This window comes from Schistocerca cancellata, chromosome 5 (genome assembly GCF_023864275.1).
Source record: "Schistocerca cancellata isolate TAMUIC-IGC-003103 chromosome 5, iqSchCanc2.1, whole genome shotgun sequence".
Classification (NCBI taxonomy): Eukaryota; Metazoa; Arthropoda; class Insecta; order Orthoptera; family Acrididae; genus Schistocerca; species Schistocerca cancellata.
This window is the reverse complement of record NC_064630.1, coordinates 743,418-757,209: the sequence shown is the minus strand read 5'-3', so window position 1 is coordinate 757,209 and position 13,792 is coordinate 743,418. Positions and strand designations below refer to the sequence as shown.

The 13,792-nt window shown below is 47.1% G+C and overlaps 1 protein-coding gene across 1 annotated transcript in view; it reads left to right on the top strand.

Moving 5' to 3' along the window:
* The window catches only part of LOC126188106 (cytochrome P450 9e2-like), a 144,780-nt gene that overhangs the window by 33,735 nt on the left and 97,253 nt on the right, over positions 1-13,792 (top strand). The window contains exon 2 of the mRNA XM_049929572.1: positions 12,697-13,081. Coding sequence (XP_049785529.1) covers positions 12,700-13,081 — 382 coding nt within the window. The 5' untranslated portion in view covers positions 12,697-12,699. The remainder of the gene's footprint in view (positions 1-12,696; positions 13,082-13,792) is intronic.

The window sequence follows — 13,792 nt, the reverse complement described above, 5'->3', positions numbered from 1 at the left end:
GCCTAACATTGGAGCTCCCAATTACCAGCAAACCCACTCTCTGCGAATGCCCAGACCTTGTGGGCCGAGAAGCTTCCTCTGGAACACGGTGGACGACTGCATCCGGCTCAGAGACATCGTCAGCCACAGATAACGCCCGAAACCCGTTCATCAAACGAACCCGGGAGTCCCTACGATTGGCCCCTCGGAAAGTTTTTCGCTGCCTGCCAGACTTTGGAATGATCTCCCGCTCGTGCACGGGTGAGGGGTCAACCTCCGTGCAGGCAGTTCCCAAGGGCAGTCACAGCAGTGGACCGATCGGAGGACACGTAGGGACGTGCTCGACGTCCCTCGGATCCCCGCGTTCGATCCCCCACAGTGACGCCCCTCGGCAGCAACCTCAAGCTGTGTTACGGAAGCCATCGCAGCCTGGAGCTGGGTCGCCAACTCATCTCGCATCTGTACACAGCAATCACAGTTCCTATCCATTACTTCAGTAGCTCCTGTTTGAAGCTCGTAAAAATACGTAACAAACGAACAGTGTACTCGCCCTATTAGCAGCGGGAAATGGAAGTGCTCTCTCGCTGACGGTCTGACCGACACTGAGCTGTTCTGACCAGACAAGCAAAAGCCTGTGCGATACGAGGGCCGATTGCAACGGCGGTACTGTGCACTACACTGTTACTGAAATAAAAGGTTGTGCCTAGTAAGCACTCGAACACACAAGAAATTACAAAAATAAACTAGTAACTACACAGATAACAGAAAATAAGTCGCTCCTGTTTGAAACTCGTAAAAATATGTAACAAGCGAACGTTGTACTCGCCTTATTAGTAGCAGGAACTAGCAGTCCGCTCTCGCTGACGGTCTAACCGACACATGTAGCGCTGAAAGTACCAACAAAATTATATCAGTATACGGCACATAGTGCAGGAAATATGACGTCATAGGCACTGAGATGCATGAAAAACTGCTGCAACATGCACGACGTTTTCATTTATTACTTCCTTACTACCAGCTCTACTCACAATACATTTCACGTATAGTATCCACATATACCACAGGATGCACCTGCAAGCTATATCATTTTTACGGCATATAGTTCAGTAGAGTTGAGCGAAAATGAAACTGCATGGCGAAATTCGCTGGAGGTACATGTGAAATATGTGTACGTTTATGTATGAAATGCGCTAAAATACGTGGAATATATTTGACATATGCGAACGTGAGTGAAGCCATGGGTAAAAAGGCTTGTCCGAGATACACAGAATTATTTCAGCCAAATTATACACATTTAGTTAAGATCTGAAAAATAAATTCTCTGGGGGGGGGGGGAGGGTAAGAACTACCAGCCTCATATTGGGGTGAGTGTGATAATGCGGAGAGAGAAAGGGAAACGAAGAGACAGACAGAGACGAGAATGGGTGAAATGGACAGATAGGGTTGGGGGGGGGGGGCGTCAGAGAGGAGGGTTGAGCAGAGAGAGGTAGAGGAAGTGATACACAGAGAGAGGTGGGAGGAGAAGATGGACAAAGTGAGGGAAGGAGAAGATAGAAGGGAGCAGGAGAAGATAGATGAGGAGGAAGGAGAGAATAAACAGAGGTGTGAGGAATAGATGGACAGAGAGAGAAGGAGGTGGAGGTGGTGGACAGAAAGAGGGCTGGAGGAGGACAGAGAGGGTGTGAACGAGGACTAGTACAGAATTGGAATGAATACCAAGGCAAGGTCGGTTAGTCAGATAGTTACAAGGTAATTTCTTGAAGGACACCAGTTATCTTTGTCAGCATGTACCTTCATTATCGAATTTAGGCGGTTCAGCGCTTCACCCATCAACCCTTTCTATAGCTCATAATGAGATTTTGCTAATGGCGAGCAAGTAGCCATTCGGGTCTATTTTTATTTCAATTCTGTAGCCAGGCATCAATCACTCGCAATGAAGATAGCCGGGTGCATCGTCTCTCTGCAACTCGTATGACATTTGTTCTACGTGTATTCTTATTCTAACTTATTATGGTATTGGTTTCCACATGTTTACGCAAACCACAACTTTTTATGTCATTTTTCTTGTCCAAACATGTTTCAGAAAATTTGTGAAATCATCAAAGCGTTCTTATTTCATTGCCATATTAATCATTATTGGGTTAGGCTAATAATTAAACCACGCGATGCTGAGGGAACTATGAAATTAGAAAATGAAAACAGTAAACGAGTTCAACTGTTTTGGGGGTTAAAATAACTAGCGATGGCGGGGTAGCATACGTAGTACGGACTGACTGCGGCAAGAAAAGCGTCCCTGAACAATGGAAACACGTTAACGTCTAAACTAACTCAAGTGTTAGGAAGTCTTTCCTGAAAGTATTCTTTTGAGAGAAGCCTTGTACAGAAGTCAAACGCGGACGATGAACAACACAGGCATGAAACGAATACCATACTGCAAAATTTAGTCGTACAGATGATTACGAAAGATCAGAAGCGCATATCGGATAACTAACGAAGAAATAATTAATCGACTCGGAAAGGAAAAAAATGTAAGGCGCAACTTAAATAACGGAAGGGATCAATTTAAGGGACACATACTGGGACTTGAGGGAATAGTCATTTCGGTGATGAAGGAAAGTGTGTGTGTGTGTGTGTGTGTGTGTGTGTGTGTGTGTGTGTGCGTGTGTGTGTGTGTGTGTGTCTGTGTGTGTGTGTGTGTATGTGCGTGTGTGTGAGGGGTAGTGGTAATAAGCTAGACAACAGTAAGCAGAATAAAATGCAAATAAGTTGCAGTCGATATGAAGAGATGACGGACAATGCGTACGATAGTCCAGCGTGGAGAGCAGCAGCAAAGGAGTGTGAGGAGCACGACAACAAGAATAGGCTATGAATTAAGATTTCAATACAATACGACGACTGCACAAATTTACTGTAGCAAATTTGGAGAATAAAATTGGCATTAGAGGAATTGTGGTTTGGAACCCTGCACCATATTTTGTTCCACCCAAACAGTTCGATGTTTACCTGTAAAGAGTGGACTACCACCTGAAAATTACACCGAGGTTACCTACACGAAGAGAAGGAGCATGAACACTCAGTTCGAAAACTACATTGACAGAAAAAGTCCAACTCCAAAAAATGATTAATGTAGAGGAATTAAATTTCTAGAATACATTTGACTAGTTAACATACGTATGTGATTAACATTGCAAGATCAGAGGTTAATGTAAGCGAGAGGTAAGCCACTGCAAATACGCGATGCTGATACATTAGTAACTCCAGGCTGTTGAATGGAAGCACGAAAACGTGCATGCATAGTATTGTACAGATTCCGGATGTCGGTTTGTGGGATGCAGTTCCACGCCTGTCGCACTTGGTCGGTCAATAAAGGAGCGATTGATGCTTTTTGTGGGTCACGCTGAAGTTTTTGTCCGATGATGTCCCTTATGTTCTCGATTGGAGAAAGATCTGGTGATCGAGAAAGCTGAGGGAACATATCGACTCTCTGTAGAGCACTTTGGGGTACAACAGCGGTCTGTCGGCAAGCGTTATCTTGTTGGAGAACACACCCTTGCATTCTGTCCATGAATGGCAGCACGACAGGTCGAATCACCAAACTAACGTATAGTTTTGCAATCATGGTGCGTGGGATAACCAATATACACTCCTGGAAATTGAAATAAGAACACCGTGAATTCATTGTCCCAGGAAGGGGAAACTTTATTGACACATTCCTGGGGTCAGATACATCACATGATCACACTGACAGAACCACAGGCACATAGACACAGGCAACAGAGCATGCACAATGTCGGCACTAGTACAGTGTATATCCACCTTTCGCAGCAATGCAGGCTGCTATTCTCCCATGGAGACGATCGTAGAGATGCTGGATGTAGTCCTGTGGAACGGCTTGCCATGCCATTTCCACCTGGCGCCCCAGTTGGACCAGCGTTCGTGCAGGACGTGCAGACCGCGTGAGACGACGCTTCATCCAGTCCCAAACATGCTCAATGGGGGACAGATCCGGAGATCTTGCTGGCCAGGGTAGTTGACTTACACCTTCTAGAGCACGTTGGGTGGCACGGGATACATGCGGACGTGCATTGTCCTGTTGGAACAGCAAGTTCCCTTGCCGGTCTAGGAATGGTAGAACGATGGGTTCGATGACGGTTTGGATGTACCGTGCACTATTCAGTGTCCCCTCGACGATCACCAGTGGTGTACGGCCAGTGTAGGAGATCGCTCCCCACACCATGATGCCGGGTGTTGGCCCTGTGTGCCTCGGTCGTATGCAGTCCTGATTGTGGCGCTCACCTGCACGGCGCCAAACACGCATACGACCATCATTGGCACCAAGGCAGAAGCGACTCTCATCGCTGAAGACGACACGTCTCCATTCGTCCCTCCATTCACGCCTGTCGCGACACCACTGGAGGCGGGCTGCACGATGTTGGGGCGTGAGCGGAAGACGGCCTAACGGTGTGCGGGACCGTAGCCCAGCTTCATGGAGACGGTTGCGAATGGTCCTCGCCGATACCCCAGGAGCAACAGTGTCCCTAATTTGCTGGTAAGTGGCGGTGCGGTCCCCTACGGCACTGCGTAGGATCCTACGGTCTTGGCGTGCATCCGTGCGTCGCTGCGGTCCGGTCCCAGGTCGACGGGCACGTGCACCTTCCGCCGACCACTGGCGACAACATCGATGTACTGTGGAGACCTCACGCCCCACGTGTTGAGCAATTCGGCGGTACGTCCACCCGGCCTCCCGCATACCCGCTATACGCCCTCGCTCAGAGTCCGTCAACTGCACATACGGTTCACGTCCACGCTGTCGCGGCATGCTACCAGTGTTAAAGACTGCGATGGAGCTCCGTATGCCACGGCAAACTGGCTGACACTGACGGCGGCGGTGCACAAATGCTGCGCAGCTAGCGCCATTCGACGGCCAACACCGCGGTTCCTGGTGTGTCCGCTGTGCCGTGCGTGTGATCATTGCTTGTACAGCCCTCTCGCAGTGTCCGGAGCAAGTATGGTGGGTCTGACACACCGGTGTCAATGTGTTCTTTTTTCCTTTTCCAGGAGTGTACTTAAATACTGCTCATCATTCTGAGATCTGCATCAGGTAGGATAGCCAAAATAGAGAAGCCCCAAGTAATCCTTTAGATACTAGATTATTTAGTAAGCACGAAAGCGTCACAGAGTTTCTCATTCAATTCCAAGTGAAGGCGCTGCAAAAGAGGCAGTCTTCACGGCTGTATGGTCTACAGTTTAATACCTACACCGTAGGTAACTTGAATAGTCGGGCAATAAATTGCTTCTTCCTACTTATATCTCGCAGAAAGACCGTGAAAATAAAATTAGAGAGATAAGAATGTACATAGATACTTACTAGCAATCGTCCTTCCCACGAAACAATCCTGCCTGGAGCAAACAATTGGAGAAGTGATATTGATGTAGAAACTGCCCTGTATCACACACTAATACACGGCTTGCGAGATGTAGATGAACAATGTGTTATTCGCAGTTTATGAGATGTCTTTCTTGATGTTCGTGTTTTTTAATCATTGTTATATTGTGGTTTCATCTGTTTTATTCCGTGTCAGCAGTAGTGCGAAAGAAACTGTACTTCATAAAAATTATTTTCACGTATTTAATAGCAAAAATAATATTATTTACTCATTCTGTTAACTGCATCAGATGGTACTACAAAACCTAATCGCTTCTGGAGAATAACTTTTTTTTAGTTAGCAGTTCTTATAAGACATAATAACAAAAATTGCTACGACAGCTACTTAAAAGGAGGGCCCCGTAAATTATTCCCCCGATATTTATATCTGATGTTCAAATTGCAATCGGTGGCTAATTGGCCTTTACGTTTGTCAACTCAGGTCCCGGCCAAAATAGTTGCAACCGGGGCTAGCTTGTCCTATAGTTAGAAGCTGAAGAGACTTTTCGAGTTACCAGGTGTCTTCTGCCTGTCACCAGTCTAATGGAGAATTGGCAACATTGCAGCATACATTTGGCCACAATGTGGCCTTCGAATTACTTCCTGGACTTGTGCAAAAGTTTCCTTCAAAATTCACTCACTAAATCGTATCATTCTCATTAAATGTCCTGAATGATTGTCCCTTAGGGGATCATAGAGAAGGAATCAAATGAATAATTTTCAACAAAAACTGCAGCTGGTTTCGCTATTTACGTCGCTGTTTAGCTGACGAATCTAGTATTGAGGCGACAAGAAGGAAAGGTTTGTAGCAGATTGCTGCTATCGTAGGGGTAAAGTGTTTGGACATTAAATTGCAAACTGTGCTTGCTGTCGCTTCAATTACTGGTGGCGACAGTACTTCTCCCTCCTCCGTAAAATAGAATCTCGAAGGCAGATCAACAATCAGTAAAGACATCGAATGAAAATCTCTCCACCATTATATCGCTACTTCTATACCCAAGTCAGTGGATGTATAGACACAACCTTTACAGAAATGCACACATATTAATGCCTTTTTTCCTGCTTCTGTCAAAAATATTGACTTAAGTGTGGCACTGAATGAGTTTTTACCTTTCTCTTGCTAATTAGTAACGATTTGGGGTATTTTACCTTAAGAAGGCAGACTTTTTTGTACCGTTACCATGATAAGTTGTAATCAGTTTTTATTACTATATTGCATACTGCATATGGTCTTTCCGGTAGTTTATTAAAGACGACACACAAAAATGAGGGAGATATTAATCAGAAGCAATGTAACTCCCATATGATTCGCAACAGTCTGACCAAGTCATCTCTAAAGTGTGCACTTGGATTTTAACGGCAGACATTAACATCCCTACATTTTGAATAGTGTTTTATCTCCAGATTTCACATTTTACGAGCATCGTTGCTAAGTGCAAATAAATAAATAAATAAAGGTAACACGATTTCTGCTCTCAAACAAAGGTTTCAGCAATTAACTTAATATTAATGTGATTATCGACAAACTGGAGTTTTCTGACGTTAAATCTAAAAGTATTACCTATATATGGAAGGAACTACATAATTACTATATTTGGGCAGATGGTTCTAAAAATTATCAAAGAGCATATACCTTTCCTTCAGTCACATGTGTAGCAGCAGCAAAGTGAAGATGATAAAAGCAATCATGACAGCAATCATCGAATTATCTGGTAACCTCACACGTCGCAGTTGTACTTCTCGAACTAAAACATTAGTTGTCATAGAAAAAAATTCCATTGTTATGAAATCAGAGCTATGAAGACTAGAATGGTTCTTATATCACACAGTGATGAGATTAGAATAATACGTGCATTAGAAACTAGTAGGTAATTAATCAGTTAATCGAGAGTCGGAAAGGGGAGGGGACGTGATGGCGTTAAGAACCTGGCGGCCAGGTTTTGCGCCGCAGTCCTGTGCTCGTTTCCGCAGTGCCTCTTGGAGTGCCCACGAGACTGCTGGTGGCGACCCGCTCGTCGGATGGGGCCTGGAGGCGCCCCCCCCCCCCCCCCCCGGTGTTACTCGCGAGCAGCGGGCCGTGTGCCGGCAGCGCAGCGGGCTTCAACCCCTCGCTTCCCTCATCATCATCATCATCGTCGTCGTCATCAGCACATAACATAAATGTTTCACTACACTCTACACACACTCACACACACACACACACACACACACACACACATACACACACACAGTATATACAAGCTCTATAACAAACATTGTAACGGAGCATGTTCCAAATAAATAAATGAAAACAGAGCCGAAGAGGTATACCCAGTGTACATGCGTATAGAGTAAACTCTTTGTGCAAGTATGAGAAAGTGCACTAAATGTTTGCGTAGCGAGTATCTGAGGCGGAACATGGGTTCAAATGGCTCTGAGCACTATGCGACTTAACATCTATGGTCATCAGTCCCCTAGAACTTAGAACTACTTAAACCTAACTAACCTAAGGACATCACACAACACCCAGTCATCACGAGGCAGAGAAAATCCCAGACCCCGCCGGGAATCGAACCCGGGAACCCGGGCGTGGGAAGCGAGAACGCTACCGCACGACCACGAGCTGCGGACGCGGAACATGGGAAACAGCCTGTTCTTCACCTACTGGGATGTGAGAAAGCGCCTAAAAACCATGTCCAGGCTGACCGGCATGCTCACCTCTCATCGTTAACCCGTCGCACAGTGGGCCATCTCGATTCTAAACCTAGACATAATAGAAAATTGGATATAAAATTCTACAAAACTGCGTTCTTATTGGATTTCTGGGGTTACTGATTACGAATCCGCTGTCGGAATTGCAGAATTCCGAAAGGCAGATCTTTCACTTCAGGTTGCCTATGTTTATCTTCTCTGTCATTTCCTTGAACTCGAGATGAGTGAGTCCGAACATGCCAGAAGCCGATGGAGTATATCATACATCGTTTTGTCGCCGGAATATTTGCTCCTAAATCTCGGCGTCGCCAGATACCCTTATTCCCTTATTCCGGGCTTCCTGTGTATCTTCAGACAGACGACTAATCGGCAACGGATCAGCTTCGATTATGGCGTCTCTGTGCATCAAAACCGTGTGAACAGACGCCGCCATCAGGCACTACTGCAGAATACTGTGAATTGTTCTGCAATAATCGTCTACCGTGTGGTACTCTGCGCTGTAGCTAAATGATCGACCACTAAAAACGAAAAATACGCGCTAGCAAATACACTCCTGGAAATTGAAATAAGAACACCGTGAATTCATTGTCCCAGGAAGGGGAAACTTTATTGACACATTCCTGGGGTCAGATACATCACATGATCACACTGACAGAACCACAGGCACATAGACACAGGCAACAGAGCATGCACAATGTCGGCACTAGTACAGTGTATATCCACCTTCCGCAGCAATGCAGGCTGCTATGCTCCCATGGAGACGATCGTAGAGATGCTGGATGTAGTCCTGTGGAACGGCTTGCCATGCCATTTCCACCTGGCGCCTCAGTTGGACCAGCGTTCGTGCTGGACGTGCAGACCGCGTGAGACGACGCTTCATCCAGTCCCAAACATGCTCAATGGGGGACAGATCCGGAGATCTTGCTGGCCAGAGTAGTTGACTTACACCTTCTAGAGCACGTTGGGTGGCATGGGATACATGCGGACGTGCATTGTCCTGTTGGAACAGCAAGTTCCCTTGCCGGTCTAGGAATGGTAGAACGATGGGTTCGATGACGGTTTGGATGTACCGTGCACTATTCAGTGTCCCCTCGACGATCACCAGTGGTGTACGGCCAGTGTAGGAGATCGCTCCCCACACCATGATGCCGGGTGTTGGCCCTGTGTGCCTCGGTCGTATGCAGTCCTGATTGTGGCGCTCACCTGCACGGCGCCAAACACGCATACGACCATCATTGGCACCAAGGCAGAAGCGACTCTCATCGCTGAAGACGACACGTCTCCATTCGTCCCTCCATTCACGCCTGTCGCGACACCACTGGAGGCGGGCTGCACGATGTTGGGGCGTGAGCGGAAGACGGCCTAACGGTGTGCGGGACCGTAGCCCAGCTTCATGGAGACGGTTGCGAATGGTCCTCGCCGATACCCCAGGAGCAACAGTGTCCCTAATTTGCTGGGAAGTGGCGGTGCGGTCCCCTACGGCACTGCGTAGGATCCTACGGTCTTGGCGTGCATCCGTGCGTTGCTGCGGTCCGGTCCCAGGTCGACGGGCACGTGCACCTTCCGCCGACCACTGGCGACAACATCGATGTACTGTGGAGACCTCACGCCCCACGTGTTGAGCAATTCGGCGGTACGTCCACCCGGCCTCCCGCATACCCGCTATACGCCCTCGCTCAAAGTCCGTCAACTGCACATACGGTTCACGTCCACGCTGTCGCGGCATGCTACCAGTGTTAAAGACTGCGATGGAGCTCCGTATGCCACGGCAAACTGGCTGACACTGACGGCGGCGGTGCACAAATGCTGCGCAGCTAGCGCCATTCGACGGCCAACACCGCGGTTCCTGGTGTGTCCGCTGTGCCGTGCGTGTGATCATTGCTTGTACAGCCCTCTCGCAGTGTCCGGAGCAAGTATGGTGGGTCTGACACACCGGTGTCAATGTGTTCTTTTTTCCATTTGCAGGAATGTACGTTTGAACTCGTGAGCTATCCTATTAAGGTAGTAAGAGAGCGATTTAGAAATGCGAAGCCACGCACAGGAAATGTTTTAGCCAACGATTTCGGACAACATCCGCAGCAGTTCAGTTTTAAGTCGATATACATGGCGACAATTATGAACTATACCAGAAAAGGGTAAATTAATTACAAACTACTACATTCACACACTTTATTCAACATGTAAACGTCACCACAGATATTCAGATTTAGGTTATGACATCTTCGATATGCCTGCCACCATTGGAGATTGGCGCAAGCGAATAGCGAAATTATGCATGACCCGCTGAAGTGTCGGAACATGGATGCTGTCGATGACCTCCTGAATGGCTGTTTTCAGCTCAGCAGTGGTTTTGGGGTTATTGCTGTACAACTTGTCTTCAATACAGTAGCCCCACAACAAAGACTCAGATGTATTCGGATCTGGAGAATGTGGCGGCCAAGCGAGGTCCGCGCCAGTGGCCTCTGGGTAGCCCAGAGCCAGAATGCCGTCTCCGAAGTGCTCCTCCAGGACACCCAACACTCTCCTGCTTCGATGGGGCCGAGCTCCGTGCTGCATGAGCCACGGCTTGCCGAACTCAGGATCACTTTTCATAATGGGGATGAAATCATCTTCCAAAACGTTCACGCACCTTTCGGTAGTCACCACGCCATCGAGGAATATCGCATCGATTACTCCGTGGCACACGACACGGTCACCCATTGCGGGTGAAGAGACTTCTCGATCGCAAAATGCGGATTCTCAGTCCCCCAAAATGGGCCAATTTTGCTTATTGATGAATCAATCCAGATGAAAGTGGGCTTCGCATACTAATTCGCATCATGCCTCGCAACCAACGGTGCAGTTTGAACGTCCTAACGCAAACCGTTCAGAAGCTATGACGATTTTATTTCATATAGGTCAATAATGGTCACCCTGTATGTGATTAGACCGGTTGAAATATCATAAACATAGCTCCTGCAGTGCTGCCCATCTTATTTTACTGTGGAATCTGGACAAGATCACCGTCATATGCTAAACAGACCACACAAACAGTAGCTGAAAAATGCGTCGTTGTCCGGTTCACTGTTTACCGGCACGTACCATTTAAGTTTGTGACTGGAATGCTAGCGCAGCATTGGAAGGTATGCATCGGTACATTTTGCACAAGGTTTAGCGGGATTTAAATCGAAACGCGTGCCTTTTTTCTATTTCTGCGATGGTCGTTCACTAAGTTATGCCCCACATTTTTTTCTCAGATCATATCTGTCGTTAAGAGTTAGAATTAGTGACAATATACGTCAAGATGTCTTGTCCATGTCCTGTTTTTCTACGTAGTCCCCATCCCGTTCTATGGCCATACGCCAATGTTGCGGAAGAGCATGTATTCCCTGCTGGTAAAAGCTCTTGTCCTGTCCTGTAGCCGTCGCCATGTTTTCGCTGCATGACTGACACTTGTTCATCTTCAAAGTGTGGTCCCGGTAGAGAATCTTTAAGCTCCAACAATTCAGATGAAATGGCCTCTGAAACTTCCTGGCAGGTCCCGAGTTCGAGTCTCGGTCGGGCACACAGTTTTAATCTGCCAGGAAGTTTCATATCAGCGCACACTCCGCTGCAGAGTGAAAATCTCATTCTGGAAATGGCCTCTCTTTGAATATTGTGGTCCGCTGTGAGCATTCGTGGGACCCATCACGAGCACCTCTTCGAATATCCGAGAGTCTCGATCACTGCAGACGCACTTCCAGTGCTGCCTGACAAACGTAGAGTCAGTTGTCGAGCAGTGATGCACCGGTCGGGACGAATAGTGGCACCCGCACGATTCAGCATGTCTGGAGCGGTGGCTGTGACGGGACTCCCGCGCGTGGCTGATAACGGAGAATTTCCTGGGTCTGTAACTTTGTTTACCCATCCCCCAACTGTACTCCTATCAAATGCAAGATCGCCATATACTGTACACAAACGTTTATGGATATTCACCACGGTTTTTCTTTCAGGACACATGAATTCAATAACAGCAGGCTGCTTGTAACGTGAGTCGTATTAGACGCCATTTTGACGCTGTACCACGGCTCTGCCGTCTGCCAGAACGGTTCGAAACTTTACTGGTGCATGGAACAAACATCAGATGTGAAGCACCAACAAGGACTTTGTCTATGTATATAAATGGCTTTAAAAAAAAATTGCGGCATTACTTATTGAACGACACTCGTGTAATTTCTTTCCAGGTTTTGAAACTAGGTTGTACAAGGGGCATCAAGCAGATTCGATCCGGCGTTGGCATGGCTGCCCTTGGCAGAAGCGGTCAGGTTAACTTGCGCGGCTACCCGGGCGGGTCTCGAACCTAAGACCAGCGTCCTTTGGATTCGTAACTAAAGACGTTATCCCTCGCGCAGCCTAATGATATTAAAAAATATGCAGTAGTATCATACTCACTTGCAGGTAAAAATACATGGGAAAATCTGCTGGAGGCCTTTATCCAGCAACTGATGTACAATTACTGATAATGATGATCTTCAGTGATTCTGATCTTGTCTCTAGTGAATCATTCTTTGATCATATGAACAGCACCTCCACATTGCCAGATTATTCTCACAAATTGCTCCATGCGTGTCTGCTTTCTGCAGAGGATGTCGCCTGACTGGTGGACGCTGCTGGTGCTGCTGGTGGTGGTGGTGGTGGTGGCGGCGGTATGGTGGCGCCGCTGGAGCAGACACTTTGCGCGGCAGGGGGCGCCCTTCCTGCGGCCGCTGCCCTTCGTGGGGAACATGCTGCCACTGGCGTTCCGCAGGTTGGCCATGCACGACGTCGTCGTCCAGCTGTACCGGAAACTCGACCCTCACGCCTACGGAGGATTCTTCCTGTTTTCTGTGCCACTCGTAATGATAAGAGACCCTGAAATCATACGGACGGTCACTGTTAAAGATTTTGACCACTTCACAGACCACTTTGTGCTTTTCGGCAACAGTAAACATAATCCAATGTTGCGGCGGATGCTGTTTTCGTTGAAAGGTAAGAGGAACGCATTGGTACAAAACGGTATTCCGTGTACAACGGACTACAGATTACGTATGCTTTACTTCGTGATTTCTCTTCGTGATTAGGTGCTTGCGACAATGTTATTTTATTTTTGTAAATGACACTGTGTCGTAGGAAACCGTTATCTCTGTTGTTATAATAAATAAACACCATCTGGACCACTTCTTTTACTACCGACTACCAGTTTCAATCTGCGCTGTACACCATCTTCAATTTTAATTAGAACGGGTAAAAGAAGCAACTGCAAATGGTTACAAAAATGTGACGTTAGTAACACAACCGTCACAGGTTACACAATTACCAACGAAACATTATGAGAACCCACTCATACCAGGCGCCGCAACGTACAGTTTGTCAACTAACGTAAAATCTACATCTGCGTGGTTCCTCTGCAATCCGCAATGGAGTTCACTGAACCACTTTTAAGCCACTTCTCGACAGCTCCGCTCTCGAACAGCACGCGGAAGAACAAATACCTCAATCTTTCCGCGCGAGATCTGATTTATTTTATTATGATGGTGATTTCCTCATATGTAGATGGGCGTCGACAAAACATCATATCACATTCTGAGGAGAAAGCTGATGAATGAAATTTCATGAGAAGATCCCGCCGCAGAGAAAAACGCCTTTGTTGTAACAATTGCGACCCCAACTTCTGTGTCATAAGCGTGGCACCCTCTCCCC